This window comes from Orcinus orca, chromosome 1 (assembly GCF_937001465.1).
Source record: "Orcinus orca chromosome 1, mOrcOrc1.1, whole genome shotgun sequence".
Taxonomy (NCBI): domain Eukaryota; kingdom Metazoa; phylum Chordata; class Mammalia; order Artiodactyla; family Delphinidae; genus Orcinus; species Orcinus orca.
The window spans coordinates 10,045,331-10,068,912 of NC_064559.1; the positions used below are offsets into that span (position 1 = coordinate 10,045,331).

The window sequence follows — 23,582 nt, forward strand, 5'->3', positions numbered from 1 at the left end:
GGGTCTTTGTTGCTGCGCATGGGCTTTTCTCTAGTTGCAGCAAGCAGGGACTACTCTTTGTTGTGGTGCGTGGCCTTCTCATTGCAGCAGCTTCTCTTGTGGAGCACGGGCTCTAGGCACACAGGCTCTAGAGCGCAGGCTTAGTAGTTGTGGCACACGGGCTTTGTTGCTCCGCGGCATGTGGGATCTTCCCCAACCAGGGTTCGAACCAATGTCCCAGTCAGGTGGATTCTTAGCCACTGCGCCACCAGGGAAGCCCCCTTGTTTTGAACTTTTTTACACAGCAAGTTCTTGTTAGTTATCTGGTTTATACCTATTAGTGTATATATGTCAGTCCCAATCTCCCATTCATCACACCACCACCCCCTCCCCGCCTGCTTTCCCCCCTTGGTGTCCATACTTGTTCTCTACATGTGTCTCTATTTCTACCTTGCAAACCAGTTCATCTGTACCATTTTTCTAGATTCCACATATATGTTAACATACGGTTTTCCTCTTTCTGACTTACTCTGTATGACAGTCTCTAGGTCCATCCATGTCTCTACAAATGACCCAATTTTGTTCCTTTTTGTGGCTGAGTAATATTCTGTTGTGCGTATGTACATCTTCTTTATCCATTCGTCTGTCCATGGGCATTTAGGTTGTTTCCATGATCCGGCTATTGTAAACAGTGCTGCAATGAACATTGTGGTACATGACTCTTTTTGAATTACGGTTTTCTCAGGGTATGTGTCCAGTAGTGGGATTGCTGGGCCATATGGTAATTCTACTTTTAGTTTTTTTAAGGCACCTCCACAGTGTTCTCCATAGTGGCTGTATCAATTTACATTCCCACCAACAGTGCAAGAGGGTTCCCTTTTCTCCACACCCTCTCCAGCACTTATTGTTTGTAGACAATTTTTTAATGATGGCCATTCTGACTGGTGTGATACCTCATTGTAGTTTTGATTTGCATTTCTCTAATAAGAAATGTTGTAAGTCTTAAAAGGTTCACCATCCTCATTTCACATTAATCACCCCAATGCTAAATAAAACACAGTGCTAAGAATGAACTATAGGTGCTTGATTAATAACTTCAGGGTTAATATACAATATCTTAAAATAGCCAGCTCTCTGATGCACTAATTTTTGAACTGAAGACTGTTACATTTGCAGTTAAATTACCATTAAATATTCAAAGTTTAATAACAGATTATGTTTATATATGTACTTTCACTACTTACACAGATTTAACTATTTTCATGTGATTCTGCTGGCCAGCTAGGTTTGGGAACTGCTGGTTAAAAGTACACATATCCGTAGTCAAACTCTGGTTTTGGAAAATAGAAATACCATCTTCAAATTTTTAAAAATTTGAGGAAAGCCAGTAGCTCCAGTTTCCTTCCCATACAAAGCTTATACTTTCCTCCTCTCTCAACAGTTTCAGATAAAAAGTGACAAAACACTTGATACTAAAATTATTCTGAATATGGAAATTTCAAGTAAGTTAATTGTACAGATAAGGTTGATAGTAAAGACCAAAAGCAGGTATAGTTTAATGTATTTTAATAGCAAACTTACAGGAACAGCACAGAAGACAGACAACATTAAAAACATGTACTTGCATATAGGACAACTCAGTTAGAAAAGTATAGTGAATGGATGGAATCTACTGTATGATAAAAATGCTACAAACACCATTTAGTTGCAGTCAATAAGAAATTTACTTGTTTTAAAAAAATCCAAATGCTGGCATTGTCCAGAAAAATTTAACAGGTTTATTTATAATTGTTATAAAGTTGAACTGCTGAAACTTGTTCACTGAAACATTTTGACTTGCATTAATGCTTTATGTCCCCGCATTTATATTAAAAATTCACACACAAATGAAAATGGAAAAACTGCCAATACCTGATTTCTGTCCCCCATTTTTCCACCTGCAATCATATACTTAGGTACCTTTTGACCCCACGGGGAAAAAAAAAAATCTAACATTCAGAACTACCAATAACAGGAAGAGATTTTTTTTTTTTTTTTTTTTTTTTTTAAAGAATGAAATGTTTCCCATCATAGTGGATTCTTAAGCACGTTCTCCACGTATGCGGCGTGCTAGCTGGATGTCTTTTGGCATAATCGTTACACGTTTGGCATGGATAGCACACAGGTTGGTGTCTTCAAAAAGGCCAACCAGATAGGCCTCACTTGCCTCCTACAACAGGAATAAAGAAAAAAATATTATCAATAGTTAAGTTACATCTGTATCAGTTAAAAAGATGAGGTTTTTGAGCCCTTTAAAAACCTACTTCAGAAGATGTTGACTATTTTACCAAATGCTTACATTTTAATATCTGTGCGACGAGGCTGAAAGGCAGCTTATGAAAGTGAAAACTCAAGTCTTTATCAAATAATACAAGTCAAATAATTTCACTACTAAAAAAGTTTAATTTTTTTAATGTTATATGTGATTTTTAGTAAACTGAAATGTGTCTTGAGTAAAGCAAAAAATCCAACTTAAATTCTAACATTCATTCTCATCCTAAGATAAATGGAATCATGTATCTAATCCAAAGTAATATACTCTCCTACCCTGCTGTATCCTCCTTTTTCTGAATCTTACTCACACTTCATTATATCTGTTTGACCACTGGTTTCCATCATATGGTCCTCATCTACCTTTCCTTTAACACCTCAGTTTTACCACTAGAGTGCTATTGGGTCCCAGAACACACCAGATTTGTGTCTTACTTATATACATTGACCTACTTTGCTGAGATATGCCCCCATGCCCCCCACTAACTGTACCTTCCTCTATGCACCCCTATCTGTAATGGCATTTTTGCTACCTCCCAGCATTAACATTGATCCCCCTGGTTTTTCTCATGATATTCTTAAGACTTTTCTGAAGGCATCTTCTTATCCCTACTTTCACTCAAAAACTGGTAGCTACATGAATCATTCACCAACACTTGGCATGTAAAGAGGAAAAAACGGGAGCTTCTACTTATAATTAACTCTTAAATTGTTAGCACATCTTACAGCTGTCTGAAAAGCTGAAGAATCCTTTCGTCTAGGTTAAAACATCTGCTTACTCATTTTGAAATGAACCTACTGTTTTACCAGTCATCAGTCCAACTGTTTCAGCGGATTAGGAACACACTAAATGAAAGACGATATTTGGCTTCTCTATAAGCAAGTTATTTCTCTGTTCGAGATATATTTAGGGGAAAAAAACAGATTTTTGTAATTGCTATTTTTGTCCTAATTAAAAAAATTATATCCATTTTGGAAACTCTGGGTAATAAAACTAAAAGGGAAATACACAGAATACTTGAGCAATTCAAGCCCCACAATACTACATAACACACAAGATACAGAGATGGGAAGAACCAGTTTTGCTTTTTACAAACATTTTGACTTTGCCAATAAAACTTGAGATTCTGCTTTTAAAAGAACACAGCAACAATTAATTCAAATGGTTTACGTTATTCCATCTTATGAAAAAAATTATTCCCTACATTTATATCTTCATTCTTTTTAGCCTAATCTCTCTTCTATAAAAATCTGTTTCACCTAAAGTTTACTATCCCTACATGTCTTTCTGCAGCATTTGTTATCAAGAGCTAAGTCTTATTTACCTCCCCTTTATGGACTACCTAAGATTATTCCATGAAGGAGAAAGCAAACACTCCTCCTGCCCCTGGTTCCCAGGTGCAGGTAACTTTGAACTCCTAATTCCTTGGCAATCATAATGGCCTTGTACACTAGCCATCTTTTAATGCCCTTAAATTACTTAACAGAGACCTCTAACCCTAACTGAAATTTGCACCTTTTCCTTTTTTTTCTTGGCCAGGATATGTGGCTGCAGGACAGTTCCCTGACCAAGGATTGAATGCAGCTCCTCAGCTGTGAAAGTGCGGAGTCCTAACCGCTGGACCACAAGGGAATTCCCGAAATTTGCATCTTTTCTATGCAATTAGTTCCGTGTATCTTACCTATTCCAAAGAATATATTAAAAGCAAAAGTCCTTAATGTTTGGGGATTAATTCTTGGGATACTCTAGAAATAGGTAAAAAATTTAGGAAACACAGCATACTGTAGCCTGCCTACTCTTACGGGTTCGCACCACACATCAGATACTAGGACTGAAGTTCCTCAAGAAAGAAACTAGTTTCTTTTTTGTTTCACCCAGCGTATCTCAGGATTATGCAAATCTAGAAGGCTTCTGCAAAACACAGCACTATGAGCTGCTATATGGACAAGCCAACAGGTCCTGCAATTCTGAGACCATTTAAGAGTGGAATAATGATCTACGGGCTCCCCTAGTACGACTCAAATGTGACATGTAGCAGCTGGGCCTCTCACTGCCATCTTACAACCTGGCTATAGGTTTTATAGAGTTGTGTCTGGTCAGCTCTGGGAGAAGAGTCAATATTCATAGGGAATTTAACCATGACTCATATATTTCTAATTCTATTGCTAGTGTCTCAAAGTCTCCTAAACATTAAGGCTATGATGGGAATTAAAGACTGACACATTAATTTATAGCCCAGTGAACGTAATTTTGATAACAGCAAAAGAAAAAGTATCTTATAACTGGAAGAAAATGTTAATTTACAACATTTTGAGTATATTCAATATCTGACTCTTCCACCACTTCAAACCACCAATGTCCATTTTTAACATGATACCTCAGTTCAAACTCTCAGATATTAGGGGCAAAGGCTAAATTTCAAGTTAGCGAATTCTTGATTATCTATGGCAAACCTAGACTAAATTCTCTCCCATCCTCATTGGACTACCTCCCCTCCTCATTTAGTTGTATTAGAAAAGTTGTAAACTGTGTAATTCTAAAGGCAAAAATAGTGACTTTTGGAATTCTATTTCAACTGCTCTCTTCTATTGCCCTATTTCCATTAGCAAATTCTCCATCTCTGTATCTTTAAGAGAACTGATGTATAAAAAAACCAACACAAACAAAATAAACTTCTAACAAAGATTACTCTTCCAATAAAGAGCTACCTAATGCAAGAGTACTACAGGCAGCAGAATTGAACATTTTGCTCAAAACCAATACAACCACATTTACTGACAAATATAAAACACACACCTTAATAACAGCAATGTGGAAGTTTAGACATGAATTTTAAAAAACAATAGTCTTTTACTCAGACTGTTTAGTAATCAATTTACAAAGCTCTATCATTGACACTTAAGCTCAACAATGTTGGACTTTCAAGTATAGTGTGTTCTTCAAGCATAGCCCTGCTAACTCTAACTACAAAACAAAATTGGCAGCTTTAGATCAATGCTTGAGAATATCAATAATATTTCTATATTTAAAATTAGTGGGGAAAATGTGATTAGCAATTATAGTAATAAACAAAATGGGATCTAAAGATAGTCAATGATTAAAACAGAAAATAAGGGTTTTAAATAACAGCACTGGAAGATTTTAGTAGTTTGAAATTTCAGTAATTTCAATTCATTGAGAATTTAATGGATGCCTACTCCTGGAATTTACCAATCAAATGAAGTTCAGACTAACCATAGAAACAGCTCAACCAATTACACTTCAGGGTAGAATCCACCTATCAAATCTTCCTCACACATAAAGGAAAAGCTTGGCAACAGCAGCCTTGCAAAATCCTCCAATGGAGTGTATGTAGATTCTGGACCCTCCCCCAAAAGAGATTCCGATTCAGGTCTGTGGAGGTGCCTAGCAATCTGCAATTTTAATCACCTCTAACCCCATGCTCTGAAGGAGGTGGCAGTCTTACCATACTCTGAGTTACAACGAACGCCAACTCATTAACATTATAGGTTACTTAAGTGATTGATGTTAATTATACCCACATACCTAATCAAATATCTTACTTGTGGGCATTTCAAGTTTTAATCTTGGCACAAACCACCAGTATTTCAAATAGATAACCACAGCTAAAACAGTACTTCTCAAAGTTCTGACACACTGGAGCTAAGAATAAATTCACTATGTTTCCCATTTAAGTGGAAATCCATACATAATCCCCTTTAGCAAACTACAAGTCTTCCAATTTCTTTTTACAAGCCTAGTATCTTTTTCTCCTTATCGTCAACCTAATCCTAACTACCACTCATGCTTCTTTTACCTCAATGCACAGTTCTTTTATGCTGCCTGTTCCCATCCCAGATATTATGTTCTCTCCACTTGCAACTGCCTCTTCAGGCCCAGGAAGCCATTTATTCTAACATTCTTTTTATATCAGTCACTGTTTGAAACAAATTACCAATTACCTTTAGCCCCATGACTTCCTGATGTCCTGCAGCAACTGTAAGCCAAACCAGAAGGTTCTTTTTCCCTTTAAACACTGCAACGTCTAAAATTTAAAAATCCTATGTCTGCTTGTATGACCTTGAGCAACTTAACCTTTCTGACATCTTAACAGTGAAATAGATAAGACCTACCTCATCCACTCGTGATGATTAAATTTAACAAGCATATACAAAGATTTAGAATTGTTCTTGGTACAAAGCAGGAACGGCCAACTCTTAGAGCCTTTCCCACCCGCCATTTTACCTGCAAAGCACCAATAGCTGCACTCTGGAAGCGCAGATCTGTTTTGAAGTCCTGAGCAATTTCCCGCACCAGACGCTGGAAGGGAAGTTTGCGAATCAGAAGTTCAGTGGACTTCTGATAACGTCTAATTTCACGGAGTGCCACGGTACCAGGCCTTTAAAACAAAACACAATAAAGACACGGTTACCAAATACATAAAAAACATAAAAGAGTGGTCATCAGCTTTAAAAAGACGCAGTCACTTTTCACAAAATAAATCACCCAACTATTCTTCAGCTTCTGTATCAAATTTCACTTATTAAATTATGACCCGAATATTCAAGTCTGTTAAGAGTAACACAACAATCCTTTAAAGCAAAAAGCATGATATTAAAGTAGATTCCTGGCAGGGGGGTTTAATCAAAGTCCCCTTATTTTCTTCCTCTTTAACATATATATAACTAACTTGTTATAATTACAACTTGGGAAAGTACTAGGTCACAAATAAAGAGGTCAAAATTGTTCAGACTCTTCTCAATTTGGCAGCACTCTCCTTCTTCCCACTGGCACCCCCAATTCTTCTAAAAGACCTACCAGCACAACCCAATGAGCTTCCTTTAAAAAATACACTTATGGCATTTAAGTTTGATTTCCCAGAATACCTTTGAACACTGCACATCCCTCATGAATGATTAAATGTGAATACTCTTTTATGGTGTATCTTCTATATGGAAGTTTTCTTTCTTTCTTTCTTTCTTTTTAAAACTAATTTTAAGCAAGAAATTTACCTCAATTCTGACTTATTTCTTCCACTTTTATTTTAGGCTAACTAAAATCATTTGCAGAAGGCACCTAAATACAGACAACTTCTGCCCTCTAATGGCAGATGCCCTTAACAACACTGCTCAGGGTAGTTCAAAACTGTGCTAACAGAAGGAAATAAACCAATTCAAGTAAATGAAGGACTTACCTAAAACAAAATGACCCCCAATCTTGATTAAATTACTTTACCAAGAGAAAGAGTATCCTCAAAAATGTATTTAAAAATGTATTTACTATTTAAAAAATATACAATACACCTAACAGCTAAATAAAATGTTACCCTATCCCATTAACGTTATTAGTGATACAACCTCTCCTCTGGGCTATGGGCAAGATCATGGCTTCAAAATTAAACATGTTCCCAATAAAACCTAACACTAAATTATATATATATATATTTTAAAGTATTAGTAAATATTCAAAAGGAAAAATTATTAGTTTCTCTAAAGCAAAAAGTATAATTATACATCTTTTTATTAAATTATATAGATACTGCTTCGGGAGATAGGCTTTGTCCCATTTTTTCCCTCCTCTTGTTTTAATACCTGTAACGATGAGGTTTCTTCACCCCTCCAGTAGAGGGCGCACTCTTGCGAGCGGCTTTCGTAGCCAGTTGCTTCCTCGGTGCTTTACCACCGGTCGATTTGCGGGCAGTCTGCTTTGTACGAGCCATGGTATAAAGACCTCCTTACTTACCTACCAGCATCAAAACACAAAAATCACCATATGCAACTAACAAACATACAAGTTTTCCTGCCATTACCACCGCTCCCCCCCAAAAAAATCTGGAAATTATGATCAGTATAAAAAAATAATGTCTGTAATGTTACATAATTTTAAAGTGTGCAGATTACGTCTGCCACCCAAATATGACTTCCTGAAACAAACTGTAGTACTAGAAAATTGTTAGCGTTAACACCAATCATCTCTCAAAAATGCCAAATCTGAGCGATAAACGGCAAAACAAAAAGACCCCTGACAGCCTTCACTTCAGTTTCTTTAATTAAAGTAGAAATTAGAAATGTCTGTAAATATTCGATCCACTAACAAGTCAAAAGAACGAAGCCACAAACCACAGAAAGGTCGAGTCAAATTACAGCAAAAAAGGTTTTGGTCACCCCCCCCCGCCGCCCCCCCCCTTTACGTCTGGCAGTTGATAGACTGCTGTAAATATCTGAAAACATTCCTGCTTCTGCATCTCTACAGTTCTGTTGACAAAAAGGCGTCTCAAAAAACAAGAGAGGAACAACAGCTACCACCAGCGAGCATTCTACAAAGCACCGTCCTGGCGTCCAGTCCTCAGAAGCTTCGCAGTGAAATTAAAAAAAAAAAAGTGCCCCGCACCCAGGCTTTAATTAACGCACGGGACCGGCCGACCAGTCCACCCCAAGCACCACATAAACTTTTGGTTTCGCCTCCTCCGGCCCCTCGGCACAGGGTCCCCCAGCCTGCCCGCCTCGCTCCCAGCGTCTCGCGCAGGCACAAACTCGGCTCCCAGACCAGAACAAAATGGAAACAATCGCAAAACGTATCCGATTCCCTACCAAAGAGACAAAACACCAAATCGCTCGAAAATAGCCCGATCCCCTGCCACGTGCCGCCCTCCAAAATGCAAAAGTTTTTTTTGTGCATTTCAAATGCATCAAGTTTCCGCTTCTCTAAAAAAGGAGAAAAAAATTTTTCTCTTTAAAAAATTTTCCTCCTTTTTCAAATGGGGAAGAGAGAAACGGGGGAAAAAATATGGTCGGTGACCAGAGAAGAGAGACAAGATGGTGAAGCTTAGCAACAACTGTGGGGAGGCAGCAAAAAGCGAGTTACCCCAGGGTGGGAAGCAGCGGCGATTTCCACCCTTTTCCCGCTCGAAAACTGGGGTCCGGGGTCCGGGGGCGGTAGTTAAGAGGCCCGCGCGGGTCGTGGTGAAGGTCTGGGGTCCCGGGAAGGGGCGGCGGGCGGGATTTCACCGAAGAAAGAGGAGCCAGGGGCGCGGGGAGGGAGAGCAGGCTCGGCGACGCGGCGGTTGCTGCTGTTGGGCTGAGGCGGCGAGAGACTGGGGAGCCGCCGGAGCCGCCGTCGCCTGAGGGGTGAGGGAAACTCGCTCCTCACCTCCATTTCTGGGCCAAAAAGTTTGTGGGCCAAGCCGGAGGGACCCTGGGTCCCCTCACCGCACCGCCGGGGCCCGGCCCGGGGTTGACGGCAAGCGGGGCTCGGTTCCGGGGAAGCGGGCAGACGGGGAAACTTACCCCCCTTCTCCTTCGGCTGGAGCTCAGCGAGCTAGAGGCGGCGCTGGCGTCGGAGAGCGACAGCGGCGCGGCGGCGGCAGCGAACACAATTGAAAGATGGCTGACACCGAGGCTATCCCCCAACACACGCCGCCCCGCCCCCGCGCCGCGCGCCAACCAATCACACACAATGGAGGGAAGGCTCGGCCCCGCCCCCGCCCCTCGCTCGCGCCCCGCCTCCGCCCCTCCCCCCGCGCGCCCGTTCGCTGGCGCGCGCTCGCCCCTCCCCCGCGCGCCGCCCGCTCCCTCCTCCCGGCCGCCTCGCGCAGTGTGTGTACAAACACAAAAGACACGCCGAAGGGCCGCCGGCTCCGGCCGAGACGGCCGCCCGCCCGCCCGCCCCCGTTTTAACTCCGGCTCTCCGGCCCCGCACTTCCACCCTGCTCCGTGCGCACACGTTTTGGCACTCGGGAAGCCCGGGTTTGGGGCGCCGAGGGGGAAGTGAGGGGGGAGGGGCGGGCGGGAGGAGGCGCGGTCGGTGAACACCCGGCCTGCGGGCGTCTCAGGCCGCGGCAGGGAGGGCGAGGGAGGGGGCGCCCCGCTCCGGCGCGGGCCCAGGCGCGCGTCCCCGAGGCGCCCCGGGGGCGGGGAGAAGGGCACCGCCGGTCGGGTCGGTGCACCCCAGTTGAAAACACTACCCAACCGGAAGCAAATAGCAGCCTAGCGTCCCGCGTCCACTTTCGGATGGGGCTGCTCTAGCCGCTGGCAGGGCTGCCGGACTGCAGTCTTCACGCTCTCTCTCCGGGCCAGGTGCGGCCGGCCCGCCCGTAGACAACTTTAGTCGCTCAACATACCGGCTCGGGCCGTGGCGGGCCCCGCGGTGCGGGCTGTAGGCAGTCCGCAAGGGCTCTGCCACCTAGGACGCCCGGCCCCGCGCAGGTGGCATCTCCAGGGCCGAGGGGCCGGGGCTCGCCTTCTTCCTGGGCCGGGATGCCTGATGCAAGATGGCTGTATTTTGTAAGCCTCTAAAACAATGTGTGGAATACACAGCTAACTGCACCAGAGCCTGACTACCAGTCCTGACAGCTTGTCCTACTAGCAAGTTCGGCCTTTTAACCTTTTCAGTATTCGGTAGAATTGCCAAATACTGGATAGTCAAGTGTTGTCAGCAGCTTCTGCATAGTTTAGATGCGGCGGAAAACGGCAGAAATAAGGAAAACGTGGTTTGGGGATTATCACATTTATCCATTTTCCAATTCTCAGTAGCATAGGAAACAGACTTCAGGTTCAAGTCATCCACGTTGTCAGCTCATTGGCCTTAGACTATCTGTACCGTCCCTAGATGGTTTTGACAGCACTCGCAACTATGTGTGAGGGTTTTCAATAGAAGTGTCATGAAGACATCCCATAGGATAGTGAAGGAGATAAATTTCATAGATGGAGGGCATAACTACTACTGGTAGTCTGAAGATCTTATAAAGCATCTTAGTCATAAACATTATCCTGAAACGGATATATGGAAATCAGATATGAAAGGTTATCCTGAAACGGATATATGGAAATCAGATATGAGAGAGGGAGTAGATTTGTCCAAGGACACTTGAGTGATGAAGAGACCCAGGAGAAACCAAAAAAAATCCAGGCCTCCTGTTTCATTATTATTTAATGAATGTTAAGTGTGTGTGGTTGCTCTGCAGAATACATGCAATCTGCAAGCCTCTCCTAAAAGCACGTATGCAAAAGAGCTTAGGCTGAGCTGCCAGCGAAGACTTTCTATAATTCGGGCCAAGAAGAGGTTTCTTTGCTTGTTTTTTGTTTTGTTTTGAGGAAACCAAAATATTTGTTGGTTTTTTTTCCAGGATTTTTCCAGGAAGGCTGTTGTACATCAATTAAACTCATCATATCTTCAAGAAATGTTAAATGACACTGGTAACGTTCTCTATATGCTAGATTTTTCCATAGCTTCTATTTTTTGTCTTCAAAATATTTTTAAGGACAGGAAAGACTGTTTTAGGTGAAATAGTTCTGATCTTGGATTATCTGAACCTACTCAGCTGTCCATATGTAAAATAGAAGTGATATTTATCTGTGTGAAGATAGGCCACAAGTTTTTTCTAGTTGTAGGATCAAGTACGTTTAGCACCTAGGTAGGTGCCTGGTTACCTACCTAGTGGCTTCTGGAAGTTTTCTCACTGAGTGAATATTTATTGGGTGCTAACTGTGCTTGGCATAGTTCTGGGTGCTGGAAGACAGCAGTGAACAAACAACACAAGCCCTCATGGGGCTTATAATCTCTGGAAGCATTGCTTTGCACAGGGAAGTAGCACTTGGAAGAGGGAAGGAAAGACATCCTTTGGAGTCCTAAGATTGGCAAAAACTGTAGCTGAGGGGAGAAGAGCACTTTAGAGTCAGATGATGGGGGATGGAAAGCTGTCAGGGCAAAAAGGGATTCTAAAGGGGGTACCAGGGTCAGTCCTGAATTGGCTTTACTTCTAGAACTCTTGGGCTAATAATGGCTTCAAAATTTGGAGTTTAAAAAACAATGGAGGGACTTCCCTGGTGGTCCAGTGGTTAAGGCTCCATGCTCCCAATGCAGGGGACCCGGGTTCGATCCCTGGTCAGGGAACTAGATCCTGCATGCTGCAACTAAAGATCCTGCATGCTGCAACTAAGACCCAGTGCAGCCAAATGCATTTAAAAAAAAAAAAAGAGAGAGAGAGAAAAAAAAACAAAACAGTGGAGAGGAAGGGAGCAAAAGCTTTTAAGTTAAAACATTTTCCCTAGAGTAGAAATCTTATGGTCACTAATTCAGATTTGTTTATGAGTAAAAGTTTAAAAAGTAGAATGGAAAGGACTTTAAAAACACCACTATTGATATCTGTTTAGCTTGTGAATCAGTCCAGTGCAAAGATTACTGCCTCAAGGAGCTGTTGCTTCTGGCCACTCAGTTGCTGTACCCATGCACACTTTATCGCATCACCCTTCCTCTTTATCACATTGATTTAAATCTGTCATATTTGTTTACTTGCTTGTTATGTCTCTTCCCCAGAGAATGTCAACTCTAGGACAGCAGTGGTCTTATCTCTTTCTTTCCACTGCACTAGCACTGCCACCTCTACTCCACTCCCCCCACCCCTGCCAGTGTGGGGCTGTCCCCATTTGTTGAATATTAGGTGATCTCATCCAGTCCCATGGAATTGTCAAACATACACAAAAGGAGAGTAGTATGATGAACCTCTAGGTACCCATCAGCTAGCTTCAAAGATGATCTACTCATGCCCAATCTTGTGTTTCATCTACGCCTGTACTCATTCTTCCTACCTCCCCCCACTCAAATGATTTTGAAGCAAATTGCAGGCTTTACATCATTTTACCTGTAGATATTTCAGTATGTATTGTAATCATTGATTAATGATTCATATGCCCATTAAATCTCTTATCGTCTATGATTCTATTTGCCCTTTGTTGAAAACTATGTCCTGAGACTTCGGATCCCAGTGTCCTCTTTCCATAACCGTCCCTCCTTCAGTGTTGCCCAGTAAATGGCATTATGATTTACTTAACTGCTTAAACCGAAAAGTGTAGGCATCCTACTTAAGCCTCCCTTTCTTTCATTCCCATAGTCCTATTGGTCCTACCTATGAAAAGCTTCTCAGAATGACCTACTCCTTTCCTCCTCTCCTCACCTCTCAGCTGGCCCCCAGTTACTTCCTATATGACCTTTCTCTTTCCACTCTTGCACCTCTGTATTCCATTCTCTACAGTGCATGCAGAGATTAGATTTATAGAATGTAAATCAGATTAAGTCATACCCTTGTGTAAATGCATTCAGAGGCCTCCCACTGCTTTTGGTTAAATGCAAGGCCTAGCATCACTTCTGCCCTCTCCAGTGGTATTCTGCTCCAGCCCTGCTACCTTACCTTTCAAGCTCTTCCCTCCTGAGGGTCATTTCACTGTGTTTCGCAGCTTGAATGCTCTCCCCAAGCTTTTCACAGGGCTGGCTCCCTCATCTTCTAAGGCAGCTTTTCCACTTTTCCATGTCTCTTAGAAAAAGATCCTCTTTGTACGGTACACTGAGGAAAAGTGAAGGGGATTTGGAGCGATTCAAATAGAACTTGATTAAAACTTTCGTTATACATTTTTATATTACATAATCACTATGAAAGAAAATAATTACATTTTAAAGAAGATAATACTATGAAACTTGTGTAAAACTCCCAAATAAAACGTTTTCAAAGTTTTTAATGGGAAATGTTGAGCTTACATCCATGAGCATAATTTTTTATATCAGGTTTTATACTTGAAATGGCCACGTACCATTCCTGATCAAGATTTTAGGATGAAGAGCTCTTCAAATTCTTGATGATCTTACTGAAAAACTTCAAAATAATTGTTTTCAGTCATTCAAAAAAGTGTAACTGTTGAAGTTATATTTTTAAAATTCTTGCCTTTCTTTCATTGACAAATGTAAACTTGGAATTTCTTGTGAATGGATTTTGAATCTAATTAAACTTTTTAAAGGTCAAGTATTTTAAAATTATGATACAGCTCAAATTTGCAAAATGCACATGTTGCTAAGCAGTCACCCTGTAGGTGCCTTGGTCACCACCAAAAAGAGTCTAAAATAGTGAGAAGTACCTGGTAGGAGAACAGAAGTTCAAATCTGCACCAGCAGCCCTGTTCAGCCTCCTTGTCCCCAGCCCCGACTGGCTGCATTTTGGGCTACACCAACACTCCCTGGGCACCTGGCATGGTATTCCTATGTCTCCTTGTCCATGATGGGCAGTGTTCCCTGCCGCAGAACTAAAGCAAGCATGAGGGGCTAGAGCACCTCCTGGGCTGTGCTCAGCATATCACATGGAACAGTGGGTCGTGGGCACCACTTATCTGCTCAGCTCTGTGCCAACCATGGGGCACAGGTCAGACCCATGCCTCTCAGGCTGCCCTCCAAGGAGCCTCGGAAGGGGCTGCTTACAGCCAGGATCCCTGGGCCATAGGGCTGAGAGGACCTATCTCCTGGTACCTACGTAGCCCAAAGTGAAGACCACTGGATGACTCTGAGGTCTCAGTTCAATGTCACCCCTAAGAGAGCCACCCTGTCTTCCTTGCCCCCCACCCCTCATGTTATACTCGGTCACATTTCCATGCTTATTTCCATCAGCAGTTCTCACAACCTGATGTTTTGATTCATTTGCTGATTAGTGGTCTCCCCAACTAGACTGTAAACTTGATGAGAGCAAGGACCTTGACATTTTATACACTGTTCTGTCCCTGTCAACTTGCATAGTACCCAGTCCATGCTGGACACTTAATAACTATTTGGTGGATAAATAAACAAAAAGTGACCATAGTTTATAGAGTTTTATAACCAATTTTTAAATGTATTTTGTTTGCAGGATATTCACATCTGAAAAAATGTACCTCTTAGAGTTAATGAACTATGATATCTTTCTCTGTATTCTCATCCGTATAAGGAAGGTAAATATTTTTCTCATGGTGAAGTTGTGAGGATGAATGTGCTTTTGACCAGGGCTAACTGTCACTATTAATGTTTTATAAATTTTGAACACTCATTAAATGACTAATGGCATCTATTATCATTATTTTCTGCTCACCAAGCAGCCTTGGGATTGTAGTTGGGCTCCTTATGTAGATTGGAGGTGCCCTCCCCAGTATCCTGGAGATTGTCACATTTCTTCGTAAATGAATAAATGGGTGTCCCAGTTCTACATCAGTCTTGGTGAAGTGAGTTGGTATAGGTCTGCCCTGAAGAAGGACGGCCAAGAGGTTAAGTGGTTTCTAAGACCACAAGGCCCAGAGCCAGGCCTTTGAACCATTGTGAATTCATACATATAAATGGCACCTGGTGAAGCTTGTTGGACATTAGACAGCCTTTGAGACACTCCCCAACCCCTTCCTTCAAACTCCAACATTCTAATATAATGATCTTGACACTTGCTAAGTATTAATAAACAGGTGAGAAAATTCTATTTCATAAAAAAGCCTTTAAAAAAAAGAGGATTCTCTCTTTTTAAAAAATCCCCCCTTTTCCAAGAACTGGATTAATTGTCCAAGTTCAAAGAAAAGTAAGGTTCAAGAAGTATACTGCCTTTGGGACCTCCCCAGTGACGCCGTGGTTAAAAATCCGCCTGCCAATGCAGGGGACACAGGTTTGATCCCTGGTCCGGGAAGATCCCACATGCCACAGAGCAACTAAGCCCATGCGCCACAACTCCTGAAGCCCACGCACCTAGAGCCCGTGCTCCTCAACAAGAGAAGCCACCGCAATGAGAAGCCTGTGCATCACAATGAAGAGTAGCCCCTGCTCGCTGCAACTAGAGAAAGCCCATGTGCAGCAACAAAGACCCAACGCAGCCAAAAAAAAAAAAAAAAAAAGTACTACCTTCTCCTCTGGGAAAAAGAGGAGTTATGCTTCCTTTGACAGACAGAATATTCTACTTTGCAGAGCTTGCCTGTCAGAAGAACAAGGACTTGAATTACCAGGGAGCCCTGAACTGCCTGGTACCATTTTTTAATGGTTCAAGCAGTGGTGTTCCCCTTTTCTAGTATCAAAAAAAGAGTAAATTCTTTCTTCTATAATCCCCTTTCTCACTCCTAGCATTTATAAGAATACCTCAAATACCAGACAAGTTAACTTATCCCTAGTATATTAAGATTTTTTTCTTTTTAATAGACTATTTTTTCCCAATTATATTAAAATTTAAATTATGGAACACATGGGGACTTCCCTGGTGATCCAGTGGCTGAGACTTCACGCTCCCAATGCAGGGGGTTCGGCTTCGATCCCTGGGCAGGGAACAAGATCCCATATGCCGCAACTAAGTGCACACTGCAACTAAAGATCCTGCGTACCACGACTAAAAAGATCCTACACGTGGCAACGAAGATCCCACATGGCACAACTAAGACCCAGCACAGCCAAATAAATAAAGAAATATTTTTTAAAAATTATGGAACATATGTTATCAAACCTTAAGTATGAAGTCTTTACCTGGAAAGGAAAATTTCTAAGTCACCTCAGTCTAAAAATCCATGCACATCCGCTATATTCTTAGATGGCTTGTCCTACCCTAGGCTGGCTTAGGGCTCATATGGCTCCCTGTTGAGACAGTAAGTTTCCCCAACACCACTTCCAACACTGACATCCACCAACAGCAAGACCCATCCTGGACACACTGTCCCCTCATAGAGGGAACTCTTTCTACTCAAGCTCAGCTCGGCTAGGGTTTCCAGATAAAATGGTGCCTGGGACATATTTATACTAAACAATATTTTGTTGTTTTTCTGAAATTCAAATTTAACTGGGCATCCTGTATTTTTATTTCCTAAGTCTAACAGCCCTTACGCATGCTAAGGGGATATTCCTCTCAACTTTCCATGACCCCAGCTCCCATTGCTCAAGCTTCTCTAAGCTTCTTTAGCAACTGAATCTGGCTTCCTTTCATGGGCTGGCAGGGCTGGTGTCTGCCGGCACTCTTGCCACACCCATCGTACCCTTTCTAGAAAGCAAAGTGTTCCATGTAAGATCTCCACACTCGAGGAGTTTCCAGGCCCTCTCAGGTCTCTTCTGGGGCCTTTAGAACCCTCCACCGTCATGGCGAAGTGCTGTAATAGCTGAGGTTATTACTCTGTTCTCCCTCCTAAATATTCTGCCGAGAAACTACCCCAGGAAGCAGTCTGGAGTCCTTGTCACATCCTGCCAGTGCTGTGAGGTTTGACAGTGCTATCTGAGTTCAATTCCTACTTAGTCCTTCCCCCAGCAGAACTTACCCAATGATGACTGACACCCATGGCACAGCCAGGATCAAAGGAGACCAAGTAGGAAGGGAGGGGACTTTGGAGGCAAACAGGACTGAGTTTGAATCCTAGCTCTGCCACTAATCAACGGAGCGTTAACCTTTCTGGGTCTTAGTTTCCTCGTCTGTAAAATGAGCAAAATTACCTTAAAGTGTAATAATAATCCTACCTTGCCAGGTCACTAAGGATCAGAAAGAATAAATACAGAGCACCTGACACAGAGTACGGGCTCCACAAATGACCATCATTGTGTCAAACCTGTCTTCACTGCTTTCAAAAGGTATGATCTACTATGTATCATTGCAATTTAAAGTAGCTGTGTTAATAGTTCCCAAACATGTGGGCAAACTGTAACCTTTTTTGAAGCATGAAGGTGCAGGTTAGCTTGAGAGAATTTGTCATGCTTTGTTTAGCTTCAGTCCCCTGCTAGGTAGCTAGTCAGCGCCCCCCCAGGACATAGTATGGGCCCAGTACTTCTACATAAGGTTTAGGAAGAAGCTTAATTAAACAATAACCACATTATTAGAAGCCCCACAATGTCTCCCAGTCTCTGAGGTGGAACAGTAATTGCAGAATCAGGAGGGAGGAAGATCTTTCTATGCTGGATCCATAGGAGTGTTAACATCTCAGAGAGAGAGACAGGGAGAGAGAGAGACTGACTCTGCCTAGGTGATGTTTTGGCCTGTGAGTAGTGTCCTTCCCTGGATATTCTCTCTGATGACCCTTGGGGGTCAAGAAGGACACCCTGCTGCTACTCCCCTTATTCTATGGAGGAGGCTCTCCCTGACTTTATATATGACTCAGTTATCTTGGAATGATATGTTTATGCTTCCTCCAAGAGCGATCAGCTTTTCCTTGCCTCTGGGTTATCTTGAATACCAAAAGTAGCTTCTTCACACCTAGTTACCAGGATTCACAGATGAGAGATCTGTTGTCATTTCAGAGGCAAAGTTTCTCTCTCTAGGTGCCTTAAACTTATTAGGAGATGAAGAAACCCCAATACATTAAACATGGTTTATACAAAGATTATTAAAAATCTTTTATATGCACTATTGCCCCCTACAAATTTTCATGCGTGGGCATAGACTCCCTCCATTTCCTAATTGGACCAGTGCTGGGAAAATTTACAAGTTATATATGTGCCAGGAAATGGGAAAAGAAAATTGAAAAACATTGATTTAAATAATTCTGGTTAAAAAATAGTAGGTATTTGGACTGAATAGATGTTTTTTTTTCTTACTTTATTGCAGTATATGCTTTCCAAATTTTTATTTTTATAGTGAGACTGTATTACTTCTATAGTTAGAAAAAATGGAAGTGCAAAAACTGGGAAAAGGCACCCACGGCTCCTGACAGAGTGACTGGGAATGGCAGACACAGAAAAATGGCTCTGCTCCGGGGTTTGCCTCTTACAAATGTGTGGCCAGGCTCTACCCACAGATCTGAACAGGATCTGCTAGCTGCTCACTAGGTGTGAACAAGGGCAATTCGGGTCGGTTCAACAAGCATCTATGGAGTGCCCACCGTGTGCCTGGCACTACGCTAGGCACTTGCTACAAAGGCAAAAAGATAGCCCTTGTCCTATTGAGAAAGGGATCATCTCAACATGGTGTGATGTGTTCTCCATTCGAGGCATTTCAGGAGTTCTGTGGGAGCACCAAGGAAACCTCAGGGTCAGGGAACATTTGGGAAGTGGCGACACCTAAACTTTCTTTAAAATATTTTCAACATTTTAAAATATTTTCTTATAAGGAAGAAAATTATTACAGATAACTACTTCTAACAGTTTGTATTTTCAAATATTTTGACTTCTTTCTATACATCAACATGCAATTCATATGCAAACTTTTCTTTTGGCATTTTTTTTACAAAAAATAGGAATTAGCCCTGAAGAATGAGTAGGAATAGAGCAGGTGAAGAAGAGATGGAAGGGTGTTCCAAGCAGAGGGAATAGCATGAGTAAAGGTAGTGAGGCAAGCATTTTCATAAAACCAGGACACATATATCAAGACAGGAAGTCTCAGGAGAGGAGGCTGGAAAATGACCAGAGACTTGGTCCTAGGTGGCCTTGTCTGTCAGCCCAAGACACTTGGGCTGTGGGGAGGGTTAGGGAAGAGACATGATCAGGTTTTCTTGTATGAATATCACGTTGGCAGCAGAGTGAGTGGTGAGTTTGAGAGGGTTAAGACTGAAGGCAAAGAATTTGCAACAATGTGGATGGACTTTGAGGGTGTTAGGCTAAGTGAGGTAAACCAGACAGAGGAAAACCAATACTGTATGATCTCACATATGTGGAATCTAAAAAGAAAACCCCCAAACCCCCAAACCAAGCTCCTATGTACAGAGGACAGACTGGTGGTTGTCAGAGGTGAGGCATGGGTTGTTGGAGGCATGGTGTGTGTGTGGGGTGGGTGAAATGGGTGAAGGGGGTCACAGCTTCCAGTTATAAAATAAATAAGTTATGGGGATATAATGTATAACATGGTGGCTGTAGTTAAACGTACTGTACTGCACATTTGAAGTTGCTAAGAGAGTACATCTTGAAAGCTCTCATCACAAGAAACAAAGTTTTGTAACTATGTGTGGTGACAGGTATTAAGTAGACTTATTGTGGTGATCAATTTGCATTATGCTGCTTCCCCTTGAATTACACGGGGTTGGACTGTGCGGGTCTACTTATAGGCGGAATTTTTCAATAGTAAATACTACAGTACTAAAACAACCTCAGTTGGTTGAATCCGCGAATGTGCAGTTGTGGATACGGAGGGCCGATTGTAAAGTTCTACACCGATCTTTGAATGCCGGGGTGTGTTACCCCTAACCCCTGAGTTGTTCAAGGATTGACAGGATATAAATATCGAATCATTATGTTATACACCTAAAAGTAATACAATGTAGTATGTCAATTATACCCCAATTAAAAAAATTTATCTCTATTCAACAAGTATAATTGAGCATCTACGAAGTACCAGACACTTAAGAAAAAAAAAAAAAGACTGAAGGTAAAGAAACTCATGAGGAGACCTCAGGAATGCATATTTATTATTATTATCATCTTTGGCCGCACCGCATGGCTTGCAGGATCTTAGTTCCCCGACCCGGGATTGAACCCAAGCCCTTAGCAGTGAAAGTGTGGAGTCCTAACCACTGGACTGCCAGGAAATTCCCAGGAATGTATATTTTTTATGCTTAAAGATATAGTCAATTTCACCTCCCTAATCAAGAGGAATTTAGCTTTTTAGCAAAAATAGTTTAATGATTTGATTGTATCAGAGTCTAAGGGATTAAACATCCCTGCTTATCCTGTGCTTTCATCTGATGGGCTCCATCATCATCATCATCATGTAAAACAATAATAATAAACATAGATAATATTTATTGAGCATTTATGGTATGTCAGGTACTGTGCTGAGTACATTAGATATGTTTTCTCAAATAATAATAAGTATATATTATTCTGCCCCATTTACAGATGAGGAAACAGGCTAAGGAAGGCAGGACTAGCAAATTGCAGATCTGGGAGCCCAGGCTCTCCTGCCCACATGATTTGTAAACTTTTATTTGACTAAGATTAGTCACAGTTATCAGAAATTTACCTTGAAAATCTTTCAAATGGCCACATTTCATAATACTTTTACCTACTAAGAACTGGTCAGTTTTTCCAGGGTGTCATGCAGATATACTAAGAACCTCACAATAAGTTGCTAAAATCCAGAATGTAAACCATAATGCTTACTATTAAGAGCTGCAGTAATTTTCAGAGAGATTAGCATCTAAATGCAAGAGTCATCCAGTAAAGAGGGTGAACATCAACCATTGGCCATGTGTCGGCAGTTAGCCTATTAACCTAGTACTTAGTAAATACCCTTCTATCATTTTAGAGGTGCAGTGCCTGAGCCTGGGGAGCCCCAGCCAGGAAGCCCCAGCTCAGTCACTCTGCACCCCTGGAATATGGTTTTCAGAGCTGCCAAGTGAGGCTGAAGGGCCGGCACATTGGATCCAAGCCCATTAAATGGACAAAACCAATGTGAAGGGCCTGGCTCTTTGTAGGTACCCTGTAAATACTATTTTCCCCTTCCCTTTGTCAATGAATTGCTGTTTAGTTGTATCTAGCCACTATTTATTGTTGTATTAGAAAATAATAGAGTCGTTCCCATATGTTACATCCATAAGTAGCGTTGAAAAGACCAGTGTGTGGCAACAATGCTTTCCAAGGTATTTACATAGAAATGAGACCCTTCTTATGAGGCAGTGTGCCTGGAGCTGTTTGGAGTTTGGCTTCAGACTCAAATCCACCAAAAGACTTTTCTTCTGAAAAAGCTCCCCTAATTGGGATTGCTGCATGCCGTTTATTTGCCTGCCATAGTTTTATTTCCTAGCAGTCCTCAGACACATCATTGGAAATTGTGGTTTAGAGCATCATTTAAGTGCTTTTTATTTTTTCCTGCTCATCTGGCTTAAAAGATAACCTTTGTCAGTTTACCATCATCAGTATATCATCTGTTTATAATCCATTTTGTACCTGTACTTTCCCTTCTAAAACAGGGGGCCGTTACTCAATGAAACTATCATGAGAATCGTTCCAAAACTTCACCTCAACACATCGGTTTGTTGGTGGTGATGACGTGGAACAGACACCCTCATGCATTGCTGATGGTTGTGTATGTTAGCTCAACTCTTTTGGGAAGCAATTTGCAGTATGTATTGAGAGTCATTAGCATATTCATACTCTGAGCCTGGAATTCAACTTGTAAAAACTAAACTAAAGAAAAATTAAAAATATAGAAAATGTATTACAATGGTATATATTGTGGATTTATTAACATTAGTGAAATTATAAACAAATATAAATATGATTAATGTATTTTAGTAATCTTCTGAATGAAATATTACCCTTTCATTAAAATACATGCTTTAAAAATGTTTATTAGCAACGTTTTTTTAAAAAATGTAATGTTGGTTGGAGAAATCAGAATATAAAATTGTGTATTTATTTTGGTAATATGCTGGGAAATTATACACTGGTATATATAACTATACAGCAGGATGGTGGTATTATGGGTGCTATGTTTTTCTTCCTAGTTTTGCAGAATTTTAATACTATGATTATATTATTTTTATAGTGGAAAGGTTTTTAATAAAAAACTCTTATAAGTACAATTAGAACCATATGACATTATGATGAGAATTTTTAGAACTAAAAGCCCCAGGATACATGGACTGACTTATGGTCTGGCAACAGGACACAGGATTTGAAATTGGAATATTCCTGCAGATCCAGGACACGTATGTACATGTAAACTGGCAGTGATGACTGTGAGCCAAAAGTGAATCAGGTGACAGGGCTTTTGGAGGGAAGCCCTCCAGGCACTATATTGTCAGTGACTCAAGGCCACCCATGGTGCCTTAGTCCCAGGGTGGTGCAAGCTGTCAGGGGACCAAATAAAATCCATACCCTCCTGTGGCTAAAACAATGAATCTTTTGAGCAATTGTCCTGTTCCAGAAACTTCTCTGTTGGTGGTGTCATCATTCTATACAAAGGCAAGTCCTAACTAACATAAACACTGGTACAGAAGCATTACAATGCCTTACCCATAATTTAGAAGCTTTTTGGTGGAATTCAGATAATGACATTCTGCTACTTTTCCCCTCTCCCAGCACATTCACCGAGTTTGTCCTGGAAAAGAGCCTTCCTTCTAGCCCCTGCGTTAAGCAGCGCATCCAGGATGGTGCCTGGAGACTACACCAGATGCTCATTGCCATTGCTGCTTTCTGCTCTCCCCCGCCCCACCCCTCTTTCTCTCTCTTTCTCTGTCTCTCTCTCGCTCTCTCTCTCTCACTACTGTTACATACACTCCAAATTAAGTTTTCATAAAAAGGAATTGCTGAATGTCCTGAAGACTGATTCAGTCATTTGTTCATTTATTAAAGGATTAATTTAAATGGGCATAATTTATTACATACTGGAATTAAAGACTACAGAAAAACATCCCTTCCCCTCCCCCTCAGTTTATAGGTTAAATCAGAGTCACAGAAGCTGCTGGGGAAAGGGGGGCAGGGTAGGGGTGTCTGTGTGCTTAGGACCCTGATCCCACGAGCCCTGTAGAAAGGGCTCAGACAGGGAGCTGCCTGCAGAGAGTGGGCCTCAGGGTTGTGCCTGAGGAAGGCCTTCGGAGGGCTGGTGACTTACTCTTAGTGCTGAGATTAG

The 23,582-nt window shown here is 41.7% G+C and overlaps 1 protein-coding gene across 1 annotated transcript; it reads right to left on the reverse strand.

Moving 5' to 3' along the window:
- Positions 1–1,528: 1,528 nt before the first annotated feature.
- On the reverse strand, positions 1,529–9,711 carry LOC101286276 (histone H3.3A). The gene is made up of 4 exons (XM_004270981.3): positions 9,577–9,711; positions 7,882–8,032; positions 6,536–6,689; positions 1,529–2,188 (listed from the first exon to the last, which is right to left on the reverse strand). The coding sequence occupies exons 2-4, from the start codon at positions 8,007–8,009 to the stop codon at positions 2,060–2,062; spliced, it is 411 nt and encodes a 136-aa protein (XP_004271029.1). The 5' UTR covers positions 8,010–8,032; positions 9,577–9,711; the 3' UTR covers positions 1,529–2,059.
- Positions 9,712–23,582: the final 13,871 nt, after the last annotated feature.